The sequence below is a fragment of the Chrysemys picta genome, chromosome 3 (assembly GCF_011386835.1).
Source record: "Chrysemys picta bellii isolate R12L10 chromosome 3, ASM1138683v2, whole genome shotgun sequence".
In the NCBI taxonomy this organism is placed as follows: Eukaryota; Metazoa; Chordata; order Testudines; family Emydidae; genus Chrysemys; species Chrysemys picta.
In genome coordinates, this window is record NC_088793.1 from 99551884 (window position 1) to 99576989 (window position 25106).

At 42.1% G+C, this 25106-nt stretch overlaps 1 protein-coding gene across 17 annotated transcripts in view; it reads left to right on the plus strand.

Annotated features, from left to right (window-relative positions):
• Positions 1-25106, plus strand: part of L3MBTL3 (L3MBTL histone methyl-lysine binding protein 3) — a 166683-nt gene that overhangs the window by 9848 nt on the left and 131729 nt on the right. For 13 of the 17 annotated variants that reach the window (XR_010599636.1, XR_010599637.1, XR_010599638.1 and 10 more), the window contains one exon: positions 538-649. Coding sequence is in view for 10 of the 17 variants with exons in the window: in XM_005280241.3 (XP_005280298.2) it covers positions 548-649 (102 nt within the window). In the remaining 7 variants the exon portion in view is untranslated. Of the gene's footprint in view, positions 1-537; positions 650-3541; positions 3651-20696; positions 20820-25106 lie in introns of those variants that run through there. The other 4 variants (XM_065588578.1, XM_065588574.1, XM_065588575.1 and 1 more) reach the window with 2 other exon arrangements.

Here is a 25106-nt window from a genome sequence, read left to right on the forward strand (position 1 = left end):
ACTTCATGCCTGGGTAAAGACTAGTTGGAGGATTTTGTTTATTCTGAGTCAACCAGCAAACTCTATTGTGAACTCTAGAAGTGAGGTTTAATTTGAACTTGGGTAAGAAACTCACCTAAGCATATTACCAGATATAAAGAAAAGCTAGCTTTCTTAATCAGTACTTGACATATATGCTTGTATTTGTTTCTTGCTTCCTCCGTGTATAAAAAATGCAATTTTCTCATGTAAGCCTGTGTGCAATTTGAATTTTCTGATTTCCCTCCTATCCAGCCTATCCCCATTAATGAATGGTGGATGGACTGCTGGTGGTTTTTTTTTTTTTTTTAAGGATTACCAAAGATAGGCGCCTTACTTTTGTGGCATTAGCTCATATTTTCTGCACCTTGATAAAGCAAGTTATGTGTGTTCTGGATGTGAGTGGAAGGACAATTTGATATTCATTGTGTAAAGTGTGCTTGAAGAAATGTCCATGAATGAAACATCAACTCGGAGTTAGGTTTTATCTGAAAATGTTTTCTCTTTTATTTTTTCCAGTGCATGCATCATGAATGAATCTGCCTCGAGTGCAAGTGGCCAAGAGTTTGATGTATTTAGTGTTATGGACTGGAAGGATGGCATAGGTACACTGCCAGGAAGTGACCTGAAGGTAAGATAATATAATGTGTTTTTAAAAGACTGTAATAAAAACTGTATAAATGCATAGGGAAGAGGGGGGAGTATGTATCATTCACTGGTCAGTGGGTGTTGTATTCCTCTCTGTACCTGATCCACAGAGGATATGAGTCTGTTTACAACCCTCAGCTAAAGGTTATTTAAGCTGAAGCTGTAGAAACTCATGCTTTTAGCTCTAGAGATCCCTGGTTTAATCCCTGGTGTCTGTTAAAATGGCAGCTGTCACATAGACACACAAATACACAGGATAAGCATGAGTACAACTCTTAAACCAGAGTTTGAGTACCCAAAAGCCAGTAAGTCTCAAAAGCTGAGGCTGAACAATCAACTTTAAAATGATACTGTCGATTTTAAATCTGTTGTTGTTTGCAGTGTTGTTGTAGCTGTGTTGGTCCTAGGATGTTGGTGAGGTAATGTTTTTTGTTGGACTAACAGACCTGAAGAAAAGCTCTCCGTAGCTCGAAAGATTGTCTCTTTCACGCTCAGAGATTACCTCATCCACCTTGTCTCTCTAACTTCAAATCTAGTCAATTTTAAAAATGATGCACATAAATGGGGAAATTCACCCCAGTAGGGGTATCAAATGAATACATCTGATTGTTAGGACATTTTAGAAATTTGAATAATACTTTTGTTTTATCTTTTCCAAAGTATAGATCATGACTGCATGTTTACTAGGGTGTAATGATAAGTAACATTTTAAATATTAGGAAATACTAAAGTTAAAAAAATAAAATATACATTTATATCTAGTAGTTCCGGTTTTTCTCTTTAGGCTTTCAAGCCTGCTTGCAGAAGGCCTTCAGCTGCTTAACAAAAGATATGGCTAGTATATCAGAGACCCTTTCTCACAAAGTTGTTATTAATGAAAATAGAATTTTTATGTAATTCCACTCAGAATGACATTGGTGAGGTGTTTTTATAGTATATTTTTTAAACAGGGTCTCAGATATTCATTTATAAAAAGAACAGGAATACTTGTGTCACCTTAGAGACTAACAAATTTATTTGAGCTTAAGCTTTCGTGGGCTACAGCCTACTTCATCAGATGCATAGAATGGAACATATAGTAAGAAGATATATATACATACAGAGAACATGGAAAAGGTGGAAGTAGCCATACCAACTGTAAGAGGCTAATTAATTAAGTTGTGCTATTATCGGCAGGAGAAGGAAAAAAAAACTTTTGTAGTGATAATCAAGATGGCCCATTTTAGACAGTTGACAAGAAGGTGTGAGGATACTTAACATGGGAAAATAGATTCAATAACTTGATGATCACTACAAAATTTTTTTTCCCTCCGGCTCCACCTTTTCATGTTCTCTGTATGTATTTATAGCTTCTTACTATATGTTCCATTCTATGCATCTGATGAAGTGGGCTGTAGCCCACGAAAGCTTATGCTCAAATAAATTTGTTAGTCTCTAAGGTGCCACAAGTACTCCTGTTCTTTTTGCGGATACAGACTAACACGGCTGCTCTGGGTTAAAGAACTGTATGTCCACTGGTGTTTTAAGATTGTGTTGTTGGAATGAAGTGCCCTAGAAAGTGGGAAATGGGTTTCAAATATAGGATAAATATATTATAAATGTATTTTTGACTACATTACATTAAAAATAATATTTTGGAATGCTTAGGGAATAGGATGGACAGAGCATATTGCAATGCCATTGTATAAATCAGTGGTATACCCTTAGCTGGAGTAATGTGATTAGTTCTAGTCACCTTATTTAAGACAAGAGAGAGCAGAAACCAGGGTGGATTGTTTTGACAGTGAGTTAGGTCACCAATCTTAATAATGATTTAAATCAGCAAGCAGGAAGCCTGGATTTAAATAATAGATTATGATTGAGTCTTGCATTTGTACTTTTTAGTTATTTTCCTAGCGAGAGGTTGATTTCATTGGTTGGTAACTATTAAAGTATGTTGATTGGCAACTAAATATAGCCTTTACACTAAATTTGGTGCTTCTTTCTGCTAACTAGGAGGGTGCACTACATCTATACATGTTTTTAAGCAGTTATATAGCTTACCTTAGATTTATTCAGATTCTTAATTTTTTACATGTTTATGTTAGAAAATGGTGAATGATACATTTCCTGTTTAATAGATTATTTAATTTATTTTTTATTGGAAATTCAAATTTAATAGTGCACAAAAAACAGCTTTTAAAAATTAAGTAGAACTACCTTAAATATGCTAGATACCTAAGAAATTTTTTTTATCAAAAAGTTTATCAAAACATGTTTTGCATTTATAACTAATTTATTAAACGAAGACGGTATTGCCTGTAGTTAGTAAATTGAACTGATCGTTTCTGATTATCATGTCCTTCAAGTTTTTAGAACTAGTAGAATTTACCCTATTTCACCTAGTTTTTATTCATAGATTGGAAGAGGAAAACAAGCCTTCCTGTGTTTTTTTTTTTTTTTTTTATCTTCCAACTAGTTTATTAAGTTTGAATGAACTAGTCATTGAACTGAACTAGTTGAATTAACTGAAATAAAGAAAATATTCTCTCTGCACCAGCAGAGAAGGGTCTTGCTGTCAAAAACTGGTTCAGCACTTCAACAAATTCAAGTTCCAGGTGCTTAGCCAGTGATTTCCATGTGGTTGGGAGTTTGATTTTCTTTAAAACTTGACAACCAATATGTACTGCTTAATATTATTTTTGTATTTAATTTAGATTATTTAAATAAGTGTTAGTAAGTATAGGGCTTAACATAGGTTGTCAATTTCTGATTTAATTTTAAATAAGGTTATTTAATTGGTTAATTGAATTTAAATTAAAAAATCTTATTTCAATAAAAGAATCTGCTTTAATTTTTTTTTAAATAAATCATTGATTTTTATCCACTGTGGCAGAAACAGAGGTGGCTCAAAGATGGGCAACAACATTATTAGAGGCATGGAAAAACTTCCATGTGAAGAGTGATTGAAAAGATTGGGTCTGGCACCAGAGGCCCCAAGTCAGGTATGCACTAAGTATATGGTTAAGTATATCCCTCTTCAAGAAAGCATGAACTTAAATTTAAACATATGCTTAAATTCCCTAGACTTTAATTGGATTTAAGCATGTGCTTATATGCTTGGTGGATAGGGATGCTTTCCTGAATCTGGGCTTTAGAGAAGACACAAGTAAGAGGGAATACAATAAAGGTATACAAAATACTGAATGGTGTAGAGAAGGTAGATTAGGCAAATCTATTAATCCGTTCTCATAATATAAGAACAAAGGAATGTTAAATGAAACTGAAATGAAAGGCAGAAAATGTAAAAACTGATGAAAGAAAATACATTTTCACAGAATGCACAATTAGCTTGGAGGAATGCATTGTCATGATCTCATGGAGGTCAAGAGCTTAGAAGACTTCACAAACAGATTGGATGTTTATGTGGATAACAAGCATATCTAGAATTAGAGTAAGGATTTAAAAACAAGTTTTGGAAGGAATATAAACATTTATAAGTTAGCCTCTAAGTAGTGTTGGTTAGGAAGAAACTTTCCGGGTAAATAAGGTGTTCCATAGCAGCTTGTTGCAAAGTCTTGTTCCTTATACTGAAGCCTCTTTTGCTAGCCAGCTTACTCCCGGGCCATTGGACTTATCCACTGTTGCACTTCCTATGGGGAAAAAATGTAAAAGGAAAAAAATAAAAGCTATTCACCTTCTGAAATGTATTATTTCCTTGATCCTGTGTTGTTCATCTTGGATGAATTAATTTCTGCATTTTCTGAATTTAAAATCAAGATTGGGTTTTTTAACAAAAACCTTCTCTTCTTCAAACAGTAATTATTTTTGGGAAGTTCTATGGCCTGTGTCATACAAGAAGTCAAACTAGATGATCACAATGGTCCTTTCTGACCTTGGAGTCTATGAATACAATAAATAGATGGTGCCTGCCCTAAAGAACTTGCAATCTAACTATAAGATGAAAGGCAACAGGTAGATACGGCAAACGGGCAGGGAAGCACAAGTTAACAATAATAAGCCAGTTATGTTTACTATACTTAGGAGTGATCATAGCCTACCAACTGCCTAACTGTTCTTATGTATCGGGGGTAGCCGTGTTAGTCTGTATCTACAAAAACAACAAGGAGTCTGGTGGCACCTTAAAGACTAACAGATTTATTTGGGCATAAGCTTTCGTGAGTAAAAACCTCACTTCTTCGGATGCATAGAGTGAAAGTTACAGATGCAGGCATTATATTCATTTGCAAATGAATTTTAGTTGCAAATTCAACAGCATTAATCTGGGCTTGAATAGGGACTGGGAGTGGCTGGCTCACTACAGAAGCAGCTTTTCCTCTCCTGGAATTGACACCTCCTCATCTATTATTGGGAGTGGACTACATCCACCCTGATTGAATTGGCCCTGTCAACACTGGTTCTCCACTTGTGAAGTAACTCCCTGCTCTCCATGTGTCAGTATATAATGCCTGCATCTGTAACTTTCACTCTATGCATCCGAAGAAGTGAGGTTTTTACTCACGAAAGCTTATGCCCAAATAAATCTGTTAGTCTTTAAGGTGCCACCAGACTCCTTGTTGTAACTGTTCTTATGTGTTTTAAAGGAATCACAGTATAGGTGGTTTTTAAGAGAAGAAGGTATTGTAGGGACTCGGTGTTTGTTTTTTAAGAGGGAGCTCCTCCCATGCATAATAGGTTGCATGGCAGAAAGCATAAAAATACACATTGGAAAAGCTGACAGATGAACTGATAATGTTGGCAGAGCAAAAGCAGGGATCACCAGCTGACTAGAACATAAGGGTTCCTAGAGTGGGGATAGTCAGTGAACAACCTTAAAAGTGGAGACAAATAGTCTGGGCTTGTACAGTGGGAAAGAGGGAGCCAGTGGAGGGATTCAGAGAAGGGGGTTAAGTGGTCAAAGTGATAAGCCAGAAAAATGATTCTTCATAAATGAAAAACAGATTAATTCTACAACATATAAAATATTCGATATTTACATTGCAATATAATGGCAAAATCCTGTGAAAATTTCTTGTTGAAAAACACACACAAAACTAGCTCATATTCCTTACAGATTAGTCATAGATTAAGGCTGCTAGGTGTTACCACAAAAAATAGTAATAAATAACTGTAGAACTATTCTCAGCAAACAATTTGTTGTTTGAATTAACCCCTTTATCTGTTTGGAAATTGTGAGCATATCATGCCTCCTTCAGATTTGTTGGTTATTCAAAATTGTTCAAATATTTTTTGTGTAATGCTCTCAAACTGTGAGTATTGTTTTGAATATTCAGTATCTCTTTGAGCTTTGTTTTTGGTCACCTAGGTCATATGGTATTTGAGTTCTCTGATCAGATGATGCATTTTTCTGTTTTTAAAATAAATCACTTTCTGTCCTTGCTCTTTCTCTACTATATGCATACCCAATCCCACCACTACAAGATGTTAAGGCGCGCACTTCTAGCACAAATATGTGTTCTTGCAGGAGCAAGCATATTTTTACACAAACAGTTGCATTTACATGAATACAAGTGAACGAAAATTGCTTATGTAAATGATCAAAAAGTCTTGAGTGTAGTCAAATTGAAATGTGATTTAGAATTCCTGAAATGTTTGTAAATAACTTCTCAGTATTTGTCCACCACTCATTACAGACATTCTCTTGTTGTTCACTGTGAAATAGAGATTTTTGAAAACACAGAAAGCGATACCATTTTGTCCTGATGTAACTAAAGCATGGTCTTCTGACTCAAATATAGGGATGGGAGTTGGGTACTATGGCTTTTATTCCCAGCTCTGCTGCAGACTTTTTATCCATGCCTCACTTTCTACATTTATGAAATGGTGAGAATATAACATCATAGAGATGTTATGAAGCTGAATTATTGTTAGTCAAATGCTTTGAGATCTTTGGCCAGAACATACTATAGAAATATATTTTCATACATATAGCTCACAAAATATAACATTAGTTAAAATCTATACAATGCTTTGAACATGCAAAGTGCTAATGAATGCCCAAAAAAAATTATTATGAAAGGTATAAATGTAAGAAATGTAGATAATTAGTATTATTCAGAGAAGAGGGAAAACTATAAATTGTAGTTAAGTAGTTTGACATTTGAAAAGGAAGATTTGAGTAGTATAGCAAGGATCCTTCTACTGTATTTTAGTACGGATAGTTTTAATGAAGTAAACGCATTAGAACTCTGGTATTTTAGACACACAGTGTGTAACACTGAAGTTTATAACTCTTCTCTTCAGTAGACTAAGTAGCATGTGCAGATCTGAAACGCTTCAATGCTTTCCAATTGCTCTGCGCTAGGCAGGGTTGAAGAGCTGATAACTTCTGAAGTGAAGAGCATGTATAAATGCCTTTTTTTTAAAAAAAATCACTGTTTGCTAAACGCACACAGAAACACCATCACTTCAAGATTTAAGTGCTTTCATCAATTGAAAAAGCTGTAATAATTTAAAATTGCTTCCTGCTGGAGTGACTGAAGGTTTATGGAGTGCTTTAAGTTTCTTTATTTAACTATTGTGTTTCCAAAGTGAACTGTGATACACTGCAGGGATACTACTTGAGGTAACTAGCTAACAAATGGCAATTAAACTGAACAAAAAGGAACAAATGAATGTGGTGTTTACAACAAAAAAAATCATCCTGAAAATATACAAGGGTTAGTCCAGTAAAACAAACAAAAATTATACAGGACATAAACACTAGAGTGTGGTCAGTTAATTAGAGTGATGTGGGATACTCCCAGCTAAGTCTTAAAAGAGGTAACTGAGTGTAGGGTGTAGGCAGCCAAAGTGTGGCTTATGTCCATTAAAACTCTTCTCATGTACCTCAGTATTCAAGAAGAACATACTGGGTCAGACCAATGGTCCATCTAGCCGGTATCCAGTGGCCTATGTCAGATGGAATTAACAGAACAGGGCAAGTGTTTCTATTCACTTTCTCTATACTATTCATGATTTTATAGATCTTTGTCATATGCCCTCTTAGGTAGCACGTTTAAAACACACACAAGAAAGTATTTTTTCACGCAATGCACTGTCAACCCGTGAAATCTGGTTTTCCCCCATGAAATCTAGTCTTTTTTGTGTGCTTTTACCCTCTACTATACAGATTACATGGGGCGGACAAGTGTTTCTCAAATTGGGGGTCCTGACCCAAAAGGGAGTTGCGGGGGGTACGATATTGCCACCTTCACTTCTGCGCTGCCTTCAGAGCTGGGTGGCCGGAGAGTGGTGGCTGTTGGCCTGGCACCTAGCTCTGAAGGCAGCGCCCGCCAGCAGCAGAGCAGAAGTAAGGATGGCAATACCATCCCATCCCACTCTTACTTCTGTGTTGCTGCTTTCAGAGCTGGGCGGCCAGAGAGTGGTGGCTGCTGTCTGAGGGCCCAGCTCTGCAGGCAGCAGCACAGAAGTATGGGTTGCAATACCTTACCATGCCATCCTTACTTCTGCGCTGGTGGTGGCTCTGCCTTCAAAACTAGGCTTCTGGCCAGCAGCTGTCCCTCTCCAGCTCCCCAACTCTGAAAGCAGCACCACATCCAGCGGCAGAAGTAAGGGTAGCAGTACCACAAACCCCCCTACGATAACCTTGCGACCCCCCACAACTCCTTTTTGGGTCAGGATGCCTACAATTACAACACTGTGAGATTTCAGAAGTCATTAAATTTACGATTTTTAAAAATCCTATGACTGTGAAATTGCCCAAAATGGACCATGAATTCGGTAGGGCCCTACTCATATTTTTTCCAAGTGGTCATTTTTTCCATTAATGCAGTAGCAAAGAGCTCACTAAGCCAGTCTGTATATGAGGGAGGAATTGCAGATTTCTATTTTCTCAAAATAATTCTTTTGGCTGCTAGAATAGTACTGCAATCTATTTCTTAATGTTAACTGATAATACCAGTTTGTCTGGCACCCATAAAACACACAAGTTTGGAGAAGGAAAGATAGTGACATTTAAGTTTTTGAGAGAGCACAGAATAAGGTGTTCCAGAACACGTGCATTTTTGATAGGTATAGAGGATGTGCAAAACGTTGATATGTGGGTATTTGCATCTCTAGCATTTGCTATGTGTTGCCAATCTAGCCTTAAGCAAATGTTCTAAAGTCCAGCAGTACCTGTTAAATATTTTGTCCTGGAAGAATTGCAAGGATGAAGAACTTGAAGTATCTTTCACAGTATGCCAGATATCCTCCCAGGTTTCTATTGAGATACTAAGCTTAAGTTCTTTTTCCCATTTTTCTTTGACCGAGATTGAGAGGGTATTGCTAAGCATTAAGTCACCTATAAGTTCTTCTTTGTGTAGCGTCCCTACAGGTGCTCCACTATAGGTGCGGCAGCACCCCCTGCGACTAGGATCGGGGATCTTTGGTAGCAGTGCTCATTGGACTGCACATTTGCTCGTCCCCATCTTGTGCCATGAGTGGCATCTATAGGCTGAGCAGTCCAACTGCCCTTGGTTCCTTCATAACCATCTTTGGTCTGGGACAGAATCCTGAGCAGAGCCCTTCTATCCTCTGAGCCCGAAGATAGTACCCTTACCTGTTTACCTGAATAGTTACTCCTTTCCTTTAAATGTCCTCTTCTCCTAAAAATAAAATAAAATAAAATAAAATTTTCCTCGTACTTCCCTCTCTGTTAGTTCTTAGCTTAGAATACGTTTTTTCCTGCTTCCTGCCCTTTCAAACCTGAAAGCCCTTTTAAGGAGAGGTCCCTGCGGCCAGCTGGGACCCTGGTCCAGATACCTTGCCCATGGGGCACTCATGCTCAGCTAGATCGTCAACTGACCCTCACTCGCTGCATCCTTCCAAGAGAAAATCCTCTGTTTCCCATGCAGCTGGGAAGAAACGGGCCACCACCTTGCCCTCAAAGGAACAGTCTGGCAGAACACTGTGAATTCAATACCCTCAACTTCTTCAGGGGTGAGACATAGCTCCTGTGACTGTCTGAGCACCTCCGGTACCGGAGCTAAGGAGAGGTCTAAGGACCCTAAATGGGTATTCCCAAAGGCAACTGCACTGACTCTTGACACAGAGGAGCACAGTGTGGGACATTCAAAAATGGTACCGACCGCCCCAACCAAATCAAGTTTAGGCGCTTCAGCGCTGACATCTCTATTGGCACGACATCTGTAGCAGCGCTGAGCAAATTCGTGGCACTAAGCAAGCCCTCGGCACTGATGTGAACACTGGCACTGATGAGACCCTCAGGACTGGATTAGCCTTTGGCTCCAAGTAAATCTGTTCTATCTGCTGGCTGTTCCAGAGAATGCATTCCCTCCCCCGCTCCTCCGACACCACCAGGCGATGATGCTCCTCCCTCCTCCACAGGAGTTCAGTTACCCAAAACATCTGATGGTATCTGACATGCTTGAGTTGCCGCTACTCAGACACAAGCTCTCCACCTCACATCTCTTCTCCGGTGTCACAGCACTAATACCTTTTCCCCTCTGAAGACTGCACCATCCTTCCCCTGTAAGGAAGAGGAGGAATACTTCGTCCCATCTTTATATTTGGGACATACTCGAAAAGCATCCTCTGCATGTCCTCACAGCTTGGAAACTGGGACCGAATCAGGGCCCTGGTATGGATTCCCATGGATCCAATCCCCTCATCGGGCCATACTGGGCTATGTGCAGAGCACATTTTCTAAAGCCTCCCATAGAACAGAGCTGGATACACCTGCATTCACCATCCTCATCCATCTCTTGACCACCAGAGGCTGATCCACTACCAGTAGAGGAACAGGAATAAGAACTGGAGGAGATTAAACCAACACTCCTCTTTTCGTCCTCTTCCCCCGATGAGGCTATCATGCCTTCACACCTTACGTCAGCAGATGATTTCAGACATTTCCAAGAGCTGTTCCGCAGGATCATAGACTCCCTCCAGATCCCTCTGGAGGAAGTGAAAGAGCAACAGCACAAGCTGCATGCCTCTACATCGGTGAAGACAGCCCTCCCTATCAATGAGACCCTCTTGCACCTGGTCAGATGCTCTGGCAGATCCCAGCATCCATCCCACCAACCTGCAAGTGGGCGGACAAAAAATATTATGTTCCCACTAAGAACATGGAATTTTTTCCCCACCCCACTGCAAACGCCCTGGTCATCAATGCAGCACATGAGAAGGGGCACCAATACTACCCAAGGTCAACTCCCTATGACAGGGACTGGAAGCGATTAGACCTTTTTGGTCACAAGGCTTATTCCTCTGCCATGCTGCAGTTTGGTATCTCCAATTATGAGGCGAATAAGGCCAAATACAATCACATGAACTATTCTAAGATACAGGAGTTCTGTCAGCATCTCCCACGATAAGAAGTAGCAACTCCGGGCACGCATGTCTGAAGGACACTTGTTGGCCCATACGGCTGTACAAGCCTCTTTGGACTCTGCTGATACTGCTGCCCATTCCATCGCGACAGCTGTAATGATGAGACGAGCATGATGGCTGCACTTCTCCGGTTTCCATAAGTAAGTGCAAACCACAGTTGAGGACCTATCCTTTGGAGGTTCCAAGCTATTTGCCAAATGCATGGATGAGTCCCTACATTCCCTAAAGGACTCTCGAGCAACTCTCTGCTCTCAGTATATATATGCCAGCACCAAAGAGATGTCTGTGGAAATACCAACCTGTCACAAGGTCCCTACCTCCACCTTTAACTTCTCATTGACAATATGACACACAATGAAGCCAACACAGGCTCCATACGAAGCTCAGACAATTGAAGCCTCAAAGCAATTGTAGCCACCTCTCACACCGCCACATCCAAACAACAATTCTGAAGGTTTGTTCAGGGCCTTGAGAAGCCTCCCCCGCTTCCAGTCACTGCACTTCCAGTCACTGCAACCATCTTCAACAACCCCCCAGTTTGATGACTGCTCAGCCCCTTTCTGTCCATCCTGGTATCTTATCACTTCGACAAGTGGGTCCTAGAAATCATGAACAAAAGATGTTTCATCCCATTCCTATCAATCCCATCCGCCCAACCTCCTCCCTGTCCCTCTTCAGGGACCGTTCACATGAAAACCTTCTACGAGAATAAATAAATCACCTTCTGCAGCTGGGAGCCAGAGAATCAGTCCCATCCCAACACCAAAGGAAGGGTTTTTATTCCCATTATTTTCTGACCCAAAAGAAATCTGGCAGGTGGAGATCGATCCTAGACCTATAAAACTTCAACAAGTTAATCAAACTACAACACTACAAGATGGTTACACTATCAACCATTATCCCAGCACTGGAACAGAGGGACTGGTTCTCAGCCCTTGACCTCCAAGATGCATATTTTCACTTCATACACCCGGCTCACAGACAGTTCCTCAGATTCATCATGGGGAATGATCATTGCCAGTACAGAGTACTACCCTTTGGACTTTCTACAGCCCCTCCGAGTATTCTCCAAAGTCCTCATGGGTAGTGGCTGCGTACCTACACAAACAGGGAAACGACTGCAATGCTACATTAGATAGACATCTGTACAAATCCAATTACATGAGACTCAGCTCTCAAAGCACAATAGGCCAACCCTCATTATTAATGAATGAATCGTTTTAAAAGATATATGGAGACTGAGACACCGCAAGGAGAATGACTATAAATACTTCTCTACAGTACATTCATCTTTCTCCAGAATTTTTCTTGTGTCTTTAGAACTGATTCCAGCATGCCTAGAAGCAACTATTGATACTATATTAATTTCAGATCATGCTCCAACTCTACTTTCTATAGACACTGATTACACCTTATTAATGTCTTCTAGGTCAGTGGGTCTCAAGAGGGGCCCTGGGAGGCAGAGAGCAGGTTTCAGGGACTCTACCAAGCAGGGTCAGCATTAGACTCGCAGGGTCCAGGGCAGAAACCCGCCCCCCCACACATGGGTCTGAATCCCAGGGCCCTGAACCCCACCACCTGGCGCTGAAGCTGAAGCCTGAGCAATGTAGCTTCGCGGGAGGCCCTTTGGCATGGAACCCCATTGATGCCCTGCTTGCTACCCCATAACGCTGGCCCTAGCTTTTATATGCAGAAAACCAATTGTTGTGGCACAGGTAGACTGTGGAGTTTTTATAGCATGTTGTGTGTGTGTGTGGGGGGGGGGGTGTCAGAAAGAAAAAGGTTGAGAACCCCTGTTCTAGGTGAAGCTACTAAACAATGCAAAATTTCATTGCACAGTTGATTCAGTCATTTCTAATTTCATACAAGAAAATGATCACTCCCATACCTCAGATGCCATCTTTTGGGATGTTCTGAAAGCTACTATAACGGATCAATCCATAAAGTATGCCTTCCAAAAGGGGAGAGAGAGACTCAAGTTACAAGACTCTCTGGCCAAGAAAATAGATGAGTTGGAGAGAGTGCACAAGACTGATCCAAATAACAAAAACCTTGTAGGTCAAATCTAATCAACACCAAATATAAATATAATGAATGCTTACTCGGCCAAGTCGAATTAATACCCAGTAGGGTTAAACAAAGATAAAGCAGGTAAACTACTTGCCAGAAGACTTAAAATGGAACTAGCCAACAATAATATATCTTCCTCATTACAAGAAGATGGGAGTCCCATCCTTGAACTAATAGATATAAACAGTTTAGGCAATTCTATCAAGCTTTTATAAATCAGATGTCCAATCTGACTAATAAATTTAGTACCCTATCTTCTGAACAAGTGTTATTTATGGACAAAACTTTCTCAATGCATGAGATCGAACAGGCTATTAAAAATATGAATTCCAGCAATGCCCCTTGGATGGATGGCTTTCCAGCAGATTTTTACAAAATGTTTTGTAATCAGCTATCTACTATTCTTTCAAAGGTTTTTTATTGAAACAGACTCCTGCCTTTTAGTACCAGGCATTCAATAGGCCCTTTCAGTATCTAATGGGGGCAGTTTAAATATGTCAGGGAGCAGGTTCTGAAGAAAACTGATAATATCCTTCTCTTTTAGACCTTCAGCAATGCCAACAGATGAAGGTTTCTTCAAGGTCTTTTATTTCTAGTCATCCTGTTTTTCTTTGAGTTTGGTCTTAATTTTGAAGAGACAGTTTCTTCTTTAATCTCATTAGCTTAAATGGCAGTCTTTTGTAGCTCATTTTCTAAGCAAGCCATTTGGGATTTCACATCATATAGAGAGGTCCCAAATATCGTTTGAGATTGAGTCCAGTTGGTTTGTGAATATTTCTTCCAGTGCTGCAGTATCCTGGGCTAGGTTCTGCTGTGGCCTTGGGGGTCTCCCCTTTCATCTGCTTAAGTGATTCAGGCTTTTGTTGCCTCTCATTTTTTCATTGGAATCTATATTCAACAGTTTAAAGTTTATCCAGGGGGTTAATTTAAATTTCTATGACAGAACCTTATTGCCAATTTGCTAGGAAAGTTTTATTAGAGGTGAATTTGATATGGTGGGAATGAGGAGATTCAGGACTTAGCAGTTATTTTCCTTTTGGGTACCATGTGACCCCCATTTTTAAATCTCTCCTCATACGTAAACTGAGCTGTACCCCATATAATTTTTGTTGCCTCTTTTTTTTTTACCTTTTCCAATTCTGCCACCTCATTGTTCACCCCCTTTTTCAGATCATTTATGAATATGTTGAATAGCACAGATCCCACCGTAGATCCTTGGGGGACCCTGCTATTTACCTTTCTCTGTTGTGAAAAGTAACCATTTATTTCTATTCTTTGTTTCCGGTCTTTTAACCAGTTACTGATCCATGAGAGGATCTTCCTTCTTGTCCCATGACTGCTTAGTTTTCTTACAAGCTTTTGGTGAGGGACATCGTCAAAGGTTTTTTGGACAGTCCAAGTACACAATATTGACTGGATCAACCTTGTCCACATTCTTGTTGACACCCTCCAAGAATTCTTATAGGTTGGGAGGCATGACTTCTCTTTCCAGAAGCCATGTTCACTCTTCCCTAACATATTGTGTATCTACGTGTCTGATAATTCTGTTATTTACTATACTTTCAACCAATTTGCCAGGTATTGAAGATAGGCTTACAGGCCACAGAAGCCGAGAAGTGCCTTCCCCCCCCCCCCCTTTTTTTTTTTTGGTCCCATGAAGTTGGACACAAGTTTTGCAGAGATATAAAATTTAGAAAATCACAATTTCTCTTTTGTCCCATGCATTGTCTGCAAAATGTTAAGGGAATGCCTGACAGTAACTGAACACACAGGTTCTAATCTAAGGCAGGGCTCATGCAGCCGCTACTGCAGGAGCAGCACACACTGCACTTGGAATTTTGGCAGCAGATAGCCTCTTTGGAATGGGGGAAAGAGCGAGCTGGGACAGGCTCCTTCCCAGCTGAAAACCTCCACCCCATGACCTTGCATAAGGCCCTGATGGTCCATCCCCACAATATGCAGGCTGTACATGGAAAAGGAGCTTCCTGTACTTCCTCGGGGGGTGGGGAGAGAGAGAAAGCCAGACTGGTCTCCCCTCAGCCATCCTTCAGCCCCAGCATGTGGCCCATTCTCTTCCCACCCAGGATAACAATCTTCTCCTGCCAGCAAATGTAGTTAGTCCTATAGCTCAAGCTGTGCTCCATTGCCAGAGGTTTAGGATTTAAACCTGAACATAATAGAATTTGTTTTTACAATTTTCCTTTAAAGATAGGAAGTATGTATAAATAAACCCCCCTACATTAAAAGAATTGTATTTTGTAGCAAAGCAAGCACTCAGAAGTTAGGAAATGCCAGAATTTTGATTGCCTGTGAAATCTTAATTCAGCCCATTTATGTATATTCATTATGGTACAGTCTTTAATTACATGATCACATAGTAGTTTTTCCATGGGACCTTAGTCTCATTCAGTGCACCGAATGAATAAATCAGGGTTGTTTACTGAGTGGAGCTATTTCCCTGCCTCATTTGCTTTAGATGGTGGAAGGTTTGTAAGGAACAAGGCAGGAGACTGCAGGAAGAAAAAGAATGGTCTTGTGGCTAAGGCAGATGAATGCCACACAGGAAAGTATAGTCCTACCCCTGCCCCTACCACAGCCTTCCTACGTGATGCTGAGTGAGTCACTTAAGCCAAAGCTTTGGCAGATTGCCACTGATGTGTTCTTCATTTTTGGGGTTCTGAACATTAGACATATAGGACCTGGTCGGCAAAAATCTTGAGCTCTGACAATTGTAACTGAAGTCAGTGGGAGTTCTGGCTGCAAAACACCTCTGGCAGGTGGTATTGTGCTCTGGAAGAAAGAGCATGGGGTTGAGAGTCCGGAGGCCTGAAGTTCTAGTCCTGGCTGTGCCACTGGCTCAGTGTGTGGCCTCAAGCAAATCTTTGTCCCAAGTTTCCCCATCTGTAAAATGAGTATAATAATGGTGTCTGATTTCACAGTGGAGATAAATTCATTAATGTGTGTGGACCCCTCAAATACCAAGGAGAAGATTGAAAAGACTGAAGAAATGTGAGTAGTTGAGAGAAGGCATGGATGGGAGTGAGTTGGCTGAGGGTCAACTCAGGCATGATGATGCGGGGCTGGGGGACTGAGATGGAGGAGATAGTATCAGTCCCTTTGATTGAAGGAGTACATCTGCAATTGGTGAGCAGGGCTTGCAATTTAGGGATGATTCTAGACCCATATCTGCTGTTGTCGGTTTAGGCAGGTGCAACCTTTCCTTTAGGATGTGGATCTTGTCACTGTTATCCATGTCTTCATTACCTCAAGATTAGATTACTGCACATGGGGCCACACCTTACAGGCATCTGGAGAATGAAGCTGCAGCTTGCTTATTGAGAGGGCATCTCACTGGGACTACATATCCAATATGCTCTGGATTGTGCCACTGGTTGCTTATTGGTTTCTGGGATGTCAGCAGGGGCACTTGAATTGGATCCCCCTCTTAAAAAAAGAGAGGGCAACTGGCAGAGAGCTCTCTGTGAGGGCTCTGGGATTCTGGAATTTACCCCCCTTCTGCCCAGTTGTCCAAAATAACTCAGATTTGGCAATCTTCTGGGCACACCGGAAAAGACACCTGTTTGGTAGGAGTTTTGGAGATGGATGATGATATGCTTCCCAAAACAATGAAGGGGTGGAAATAAATATTTTTTGTAGGTGTCTGGATGGTTGAGTTCCTGCCCAAAGGATTATTTTAATTCTACTGGGATTATGTTGTAATACTAATTGTTAGAGCACCTGAAGCCTTTGTATAGGCATCTTTTTTTATTATTTAAATAAAGAATACATTTTCATTGCGGGCTTTGGATAGTATGCAGTAAATAAGGCAGGGACCACTAACTGGAGGATGAGTATAAAAATATCAAATTGCTGCCTCATTTCCTGAGCACTGTCAGTCCTGTGCACTGAATGAGGGAGGGGTCCTGTGGCAAAAGTAGTATGTGATTTTGTAATTAAAGACTGTATAGTAATTAAGGCTATGTTTTAGTCACAGGTTTTTTAGTAAAAGTCATGGACAGTAAACAAAAATTCACGGCCTGTGACCTATCCATGACTTTTACTATATACCCCTAACTAAAACTTGGACCTCGGTGCCACTGGTGCTGGGGAGGAGACGGGCAGTGTCGCACAGCCAGGACCCCCGGGACCAGTGCTGGGGTTAGGGTGGGTAGGCCAGCAGCATGCGGCCTGGGACCCCTGCTGGTGCTGGAATGGGGTGTTAAGGGGCTTATTCCTTCACCCTTTCACTTCCCTGGTCCTTCTTGCATGAACAGAGAGCAACAATACCCGAAGTCCAAAGGTGCAAACAATTCAATGTTTATTGGGGTGAACTTCCAGCAAGCATGATTCCAGTTTCTTTCCTCAGTGTCCCCCTTCTCAGCTCTGACACCAGAGTCTTGCCTGTGTCCCTGTTCCCATTCCCCCCTTAGCGAAACATGATTCCAATTCCCCCACCCCCATTCCCTGTTCCCATTTCCCCCTTACTTCCTGACTGACTGCAGACTATATAGTAAAACTTGAGTTCTGCTTAGCTATACCTTTACCAATCATTTTACTGAAATTTAACTAACCAATCCTAACATACTGTAACATGGTTATTTATCCAATTATATCCCACTACTTTAATTGGTCTACACCCAACAAAATTAATTATACAGCAGACAGAAACAATCACAGAACCAGACAGATTATACAGACAAACAATAGGGAAGTGGAGACTACAGTGATAGAACAATACAGAAATGAGGATTTCACATCCCAGCTATTGATAAGTGAGTTCTTGCCAGACAAGATGCTATCAAACTAAGTTTCCTTTTATATCTTCTAGGCTCTTCCCTTTCTCTGGAGGTGATAGGAATATCAGGACAGGATTGTATTTCTAACAGCCCAATAGCACCTTATTTCAATGTGACTAGTTTGGAATGTGAGGATGTGACCATACAATTCCCAGTTTATGGCTGGCCTCTGCTGCTTAGCCAAAGGCCTTAGCCTAAGAACCAGGCCTCAGACTGTCACAGTAAGAGAAGGCCCTTACATAGACAGACAGTGATTTTGATTTTCTTTTATACCTCTATAACTAGCCAAGTGATAAGAATACACCTACCTTCTTAAAGTATAGGCCTTTACAGACAGGCCTGAATATCTATATCCTAACATGGGGGAGGGTTGGTGGGGCTGGCAGGCTCCTTACCCGGCTCTGACAGGCGTGTCCCTGCAGCTCCTTGGGCTCCACAGCTCCCATTGGCTGGGAACAGTAGCTAATGGAAGCTTTGGGGGCAGCACCTGCCACAGCAGAAGTCACGGAGGTCACAGAAAGTCAGTCACAGACACGCAGCCTTATTCATAATGCATCCATACAGACAGGCAGAATTAAGGATGTATGGACAAATTCTTGCATTTCCTAACTTTTACATCTTAAATAACATTCTTTCAAATAATTTTGGGTGTAACATGTTTCTATAATATAGTGGGACCTAAGGTGTCTGTGGGTTGCCCTGTCGTACAAAAGAGGAGAGTTGCTGGAATATACTTCAAATTGGGGCACCGCTCCTATAAACACTTAAACTTATGCTTAACCTGAGCACTTGAGTAGTCCCATTCATTCAAATTAAGCATGAGCCCTAGTGCTCTCAGGCCAGAAGTTCTTTGGACTGTGTCCTTTGCATTCTAGGTGTGGTCTCTTCTGACATGTTGCCAGCACAGCTCTCATTTACTTTAAATTTAGTTATCTCTTGTATAGGAGGAGCAATATATACTTTGGATTCTGATCTCACTAAGATCAGTGTTAGACTAGTTTCATTCCATTGTCATCAGTTCAATTAGTCCTTGATTACATTGATGTAAGGCCAGGATATTTGGTCCATTACTCCCAATAGTATTTTCAGTGATATTGTACCAATTATATATATTATTGTAACCTTATTATCCTAACCTTGCCCAGTAGATGGTACTGTTGGCTCTATTTTATGATTTCGTTTTGAAGTTGAACATTTGTTTCTTGATTTGTACCTTTTTATTTTTTCTATTTAATGTATTTTAACTATAGGTTTCCCCCTTTTTCTCTATCTGCTCTTAAGTAACTTCTGCAGCCAGTGGAGAACAATAGTAACCCCTTTACTGATTTGATCTTCACTGGTACTAGATCTAACAGTCTTCAGGCAGACTAGTCAGTGGGTTAATGGTGACTGTCCTTAGAAGTGTAGATTTCCTCTGATTCATGTTTTACATCAGGGTCTCAATCCAAGATAGGTTCACCTGAATTTTTTTTAATAGATACCTTTTAAAATTAATTTTCTTGCCATTTGGTGGGCTTTGATAATAGTGTTTTCATATTTAACACTGGTTCATTAATAGATTACACCATTTTATGATGTATTGATCATGTTAAGTGGTAGCCACTTTTACTGTAATTCCTGCAAATGTGAGTTTGGAATTCCTCCAAATGGAATTTTTTGATTACATACCTTTTCTGGAAAAAATAAATATGCTCATATACTACAGTTATGTGGACTGTAGAAGGACCTGTCAGTCAGACAGAGAAACAGCTCAAAAGCTTTTAGTGTTTCAACAGTCTTTATTTAGACCCTGTAGTGGGGTGAACATCTGCTCCAGACCGGAAGGGGTTGGAAAAGCCCTGCAGAGGGCTGGGGAAGGGAGCAAAGCCCCAGCTGATTGGGGGAAATGGCTGCAGCTGGGGCCACGCCCCAAACTAAACAATTGGGCCTTATAAGAAGGCCAGGGAAGCCAGGGGGGGCCTGGCTGCTGGGGAACTCGCCCAGGGGACCTAGAGTGAGACAGGGCTGGGGAAGGGCCTTAGGAGCTGGGAAGCCCTTGGCCAGCAACTCCCCAGGCTGCAGGGCCTAGTTCTAGGCCTCCTAGGTATGGGGCTTGCAGAGGGGCAGCCGGAGGGTGGGTAAAGGCAGCCAATCCAAACCCCTTCTTGCCTGTGATGAGCGGCTGATAGACTGCAGTCTGCCCCTGGGCAGGGCTGGCTCTAACTTTTTTGCCACCCCAGGCAAAAAAAAAGAGCTCCACCCTGCCCTAACACCCCCCCCCCCCCAGCACCACGCCACCGCAACCCCCGCCCCCAGCGTGGCGCCGGGCCGCCCAAACCCTCGCCCCCGCCAAGCGCCGGGCCAGGCCGGGCCGCCCAACCCCCCCCCCCCCCCCCCGAGCGCCGGGCCAGGCTGCGCCGTCCAAACCCCTGCCCCCCCTCTGAGCGCCGTGCTGTCCTCAACCCCCCCGCCGAGCGCCGTGCCACCCAACCCCGAGCGCCGCGCCAACCTCCACCCCCCCCACGCCGCGCCGCTGAAGCCCCCTCCCCCTGAGCACTGTGCCAGCCCCTGTCTCCCCAGTGCTGCGCCACTGAAACAAAAACAAACAAACAAAAAACCCCGAGCGCCCCCCGCCACCCCAAGATTGGCTGCCCCTTCCAAGGTGCCACCCCAAGCACGTGCTTGGTCAGCTGGTGCCTGGAGCCGGCCCTGCCCCTGGGTGCGGGGGCTAAACTGAGACTGGCAGTAGCCACGACTGAGGCGACGTGGAGATAGGGGGTGGGGGTTTCCCTGGGGGGGGGGGGACAACCCAGTAAGACTGTGGGGTACTGCAGGAGGCAGAACCCTGAGATAAGGGCACCGGGGTCCTGGGAGGGACACGGGGGGCCAACGGCAAGCGGATCACTGGCCTGCAGAGGGTGCTCTTGGGTAAGAGCTAATTCCCGAGGACGACCAGCAGGAGGCGCCGCAGGGGTGAGTCCGGTGCTGTGCTACAGACCCTCATTTAGCAAAGTACTTAAATGTGTTCTTAAGTCTTTTGCTGAGCTGGGGCATTAAAGTGTTCTTAAAAGTTTTTGATTCGACAGCCATGCAAGCCAAAGTCCTGATTTATCTGCAGAAAAGGGATAGTATGTGCAGTGATGTTGAAAACTTTCTTATGCAGCCCTTTCACTTTACCTGAAGAAACCTCCTTTAGGGGTGAGACAGTAATTCAGGTTCCATCCCCATTTAGTCCTGCTCTCTTTTGTTGAAACTGCCAAATAGTGTTAACTGTGGTGTTATTTATGTCGTGCACCTGTCCATTGGTCTGATACTGCCAGCTTGGTTCATGTAGGTCACTAACAAGCTCTTAAATGTTAGCAACTTTTGGATGCTGCTGCTTTGGCTTGCTTCTAATTAGTGACCTGACATATTTTGTTCATGGTTGTTTAACCCTATGGAAACTTTGAAAGTGATTTTTTTTTTTAAATCAAAACCTTAATTTTTGCACTGCATGTGTTATTGAAGGCATGCTCATAATTGTTGGACTGAACATTTCTCTCTCTCTCAAGAGCACTGAATCTCTCTTTTTGTGATGGGGGCTAGGGGAAAAATCTGTATACAGAATTACTTGGACTTTGCAAACAGATGTGAGTAAAACAAAGTAAGTTTAAATTTAGGCCTACAACCTTGATGGTGTCTCCTTTTAAATATGAAAAACCCCATTTAGGCTTCCTGGATTGGCTTTTCAAAAGCACTCAGCATTGGCCTATCTGTGCTCCTAGAGAAGCCAATGGGAGTTTTACCATTGGCTCCAGTGGGAGAAGAGTTAAACCAATGTTGAGTGCTTTGGAGAATTCTACTCTTGGGCTAGTACAGTCTGTGTGCATGCTTAGGAACGCCCACTTGTATCGAACTTCCATTTTAATTAAGATATTCTCATAACTTCAAAAATGTGCTGCTCAGGACACATGTAAGTCTAAAAAGTTTGGTTAATTTTTCTTTTCTCCTTACCTTGCGCTTCCCCCAGATTTTTGCACAGTCTTGTGCTTCCTTGTTTTATCTGAACCATTAGTTGAAATACAAAAAGGTCACAATAGGGACTGTTCTTTATTGTTACATTTCAAACCCTTTTCTTGTAAGCTTTGCTGCATGCTTTCTAGTTCAAGGAGGTTTGTTTTAGCATTTTACATGTATAACAGAAGCGTTCAGATTTCACCCATCACTCAAATTCCTTTTTGTCATCCTTTCCATGGTAGATATTAGCTTGGACCTCCTACTGGCAACTCTTACTCTGTGGGGACCCAGAGGAGAGGGCAAGCCTGAGTCCTTCTGTCACCCCCTGCAGGGAAGAGGGCAGGGACTGCCAAAGCTCTCAAGTCAGGCTGGCTGCCCTAACATATGATTAGTGGACTTTATTTCTGTTTCTGCGTTGACTTCCTTTATTCTTCCCTGGTGGAGTAGGCAGAGAAGGCTGTCAGGCCCAGGTCCAGCAGTTGGAAGCCCATCACAGGGCACTTAGGACCTTGGAGATGAGGCCCTCTGCTACTCTGTAAGGGGAGAGACTCAAATGACCCGGCTGGAGCTGTAAAGAGAAGCCAAGTATTATAGGACACATTTCAGAACTGATAAGAAAAGGGGAATTGAGGAAATGCAGCCATTTTCAAATGCATGGCTACAAGTGGATGCGTTAAAGGACAAGAGGCATGACAACAGACACCACAAGCTCAATCTGTTTAGCTTAAACAAGGGAAGATTGGGGGTGACCTGATCATCATCTATAAGTACCTACATAGGGAACAAAACTTAGATAATGGGCTTTTCAGTCTAGCAGACAGGAATAACATGATCCAAGGTCTGGAAGATGAAGCAAGACACATTCAAACTGGAAATAAGGCATACGTTTTTAACAGTGAGGGTTATTAACTATTGGAACAATTTACCAAGGTTTACGGTGGGTTCTCCATCACTGGCATTTAAAAAATCAAGGTGGGATATTTTTTTCAAAGGCATGCTCTAGTTTAAACAGGAATTCCTTTAGGGAAGTCCGATGGCCTGTGTTATACAGGAGGTTGGATTAGATGATTACAGTGGACCTTCCACCCTTACGATGTATGAAACTCGATGTTTGCTGACTTGCTGCATCCCCACTTAAAGAATCAGCTCTATCCAGCAAGGAATATGCTAATACCACCACCAAGTAATTGTACATCTTGTGAATTCTACTCAGAAATTGTTTTCACAGAGTCTTAGGAAAAAATGAAGTCATTGCGGCATAGAGACGTGTGTAAAGTACGTAATACCAGTTTGAGTGACATCCTGGCTCCACGGAAGTCAATAGGCATTTAGCCATTGACTTCAGTGGAGCCAGGATTTCACCTCAGGTTTATTAGCAACTTTATGAGGAAAGATGTTCGATAAACAAGAGCAAAGTATTTTTATGATTTGGGCGAAATCTGTATGGTACTGTGAATCCCCAACTCCTGTTGAAGCCAGCAAGGTAGATGTTCAAAGGCCCAGTTAAGTGTCTAAGTGTTGTCATTTGCACCTTTGAAAATCTTTCCCAATGGAGTTTCTCATGTGGAGCCTGTTGAAGGCTTTGGCACAAGAGCAATAATATAATAATGAATTTGTTTATATACCAGAATGGGAAGGCTAGAAGCTAGAACTTCAGGGGAAGAAAGCACCTCTCAGGCTTCAGCCCTCAGCCTTTTATTATTAAGGCAAAATTAGTGGGGTGATACTGCGAAGTGTTGAGTGGGAGTTGAGAGCATTCAGAACTTCAGAGACTCATAGTCATCATTATCTTCAGCATTCCCACTCTGTCATGTTTACAATGAAGAGAGTTGGATGAATCATATCTGTCCAGAAAAAAACAGTCTGATCATACTGTCACGGAGTGTGGGGGGACACAAGGCCCTGCACCCCTGGCTTCCTGCAATTCACCATGACTCTCAGCCAGCCAGTAAAGCAGAAGGTTTATTTAGACGACAGGTATACAGTCCAAGACAGGTCTTGCAGGCACAGGCAACAGGACCCCCCCAATTAGGTGCATCTTGGGGTCCCAGGGCACCACAGCCCCCTTGGGAGGTCAGAGCCCCGTCTGCCTCCCAGCCAGCTCCTGCAACTCCTTCTCTCGCGTTCCCTCCCACAGCCTTTGTTTAGTTTCCCGGGCAAAGGTGTCACCTGGCCTCTAACCCCTTCCTGGGTTCTCATGTTACATGCTCAGGTATTCTCCCTCACGGCCAGTCTCCCATCCCCCAATGCAGACCATCCTAGTCACACTCCCCTGCCTTCCCAGGCCAACACTCCCCACTCAGCATTCAGAGACCACATTAATAACAGTCCCAGTTCGTCACACATACTTTGATGTTGTATTCAGATAACTTTATTAGCTGTGCTCATCGCCTTTCAGCATTTGTTGCCTCTCTGGGGAAGAAAGGCTAGTATGTGAATGGTAAGACAGATCTACTAATCTTTGTTTTTTTCATGTCTGAATATAAACATTGGCAACGTTGCCCGCTCTCGCAATTCTATCGCTCTCACAATTCTATTGTGAGATGCATGATATTTTTCTTAAAGTCTGAGCTTGTGGAGTCATGTGAATATGTGAGAATCTCTTGTCATCTTAAAAAAAATTAGTTTATAGCCCTCATGGTTGCAGAGGAAAGCTTGAAAGCACAAACCCTAAAGGCTCAAAAATCAGAAGGCAAATAAAAAGAACCCAGCATTTATTATTTCTTAAAATCTCATGATTTTTTTGGGACTTGACTCATGATTTTTGAGTGTTTGGGGTTAGCAGGACTGCGTTGATGAAACCTAGTGATGTTAATACCAAGTAAACAATCATGTTTGTGGCTCGCTGCTCTAGAAGTGCACAAGGGAGGACAGGGCACTAGGAGCTTACTACTTGTACTTCTGCGCAGTGCCTCAGTACAAGGAGCTGAATACTCTGTTCTGGAGTCTCCTGAGGCACAAAAATACCCTAAAGAATGTGAGGCGTAGATCAGGCCAGGTTGGCAAAGATGGACGGGTGGGTAGGTGGAAGTATGCTTTGTGAGGGGATTCTGAGGCATAGTTCGTCCTGGAGATCCCTCCGGGGAACCTCAGTACCAGCACCTATAAGGTGTGATTGAACTCTAGGTGACTTGCATCCTTTCAGCTAAAATAGAAGATCATTCTACTCTTAGTTACACCTGTGCAACCCATTGGACCTACTGACTTATTTATTAACTGGAAAGCGGAACATTAGTCTTATCCGCTAGCACTGCAGTTGTTACG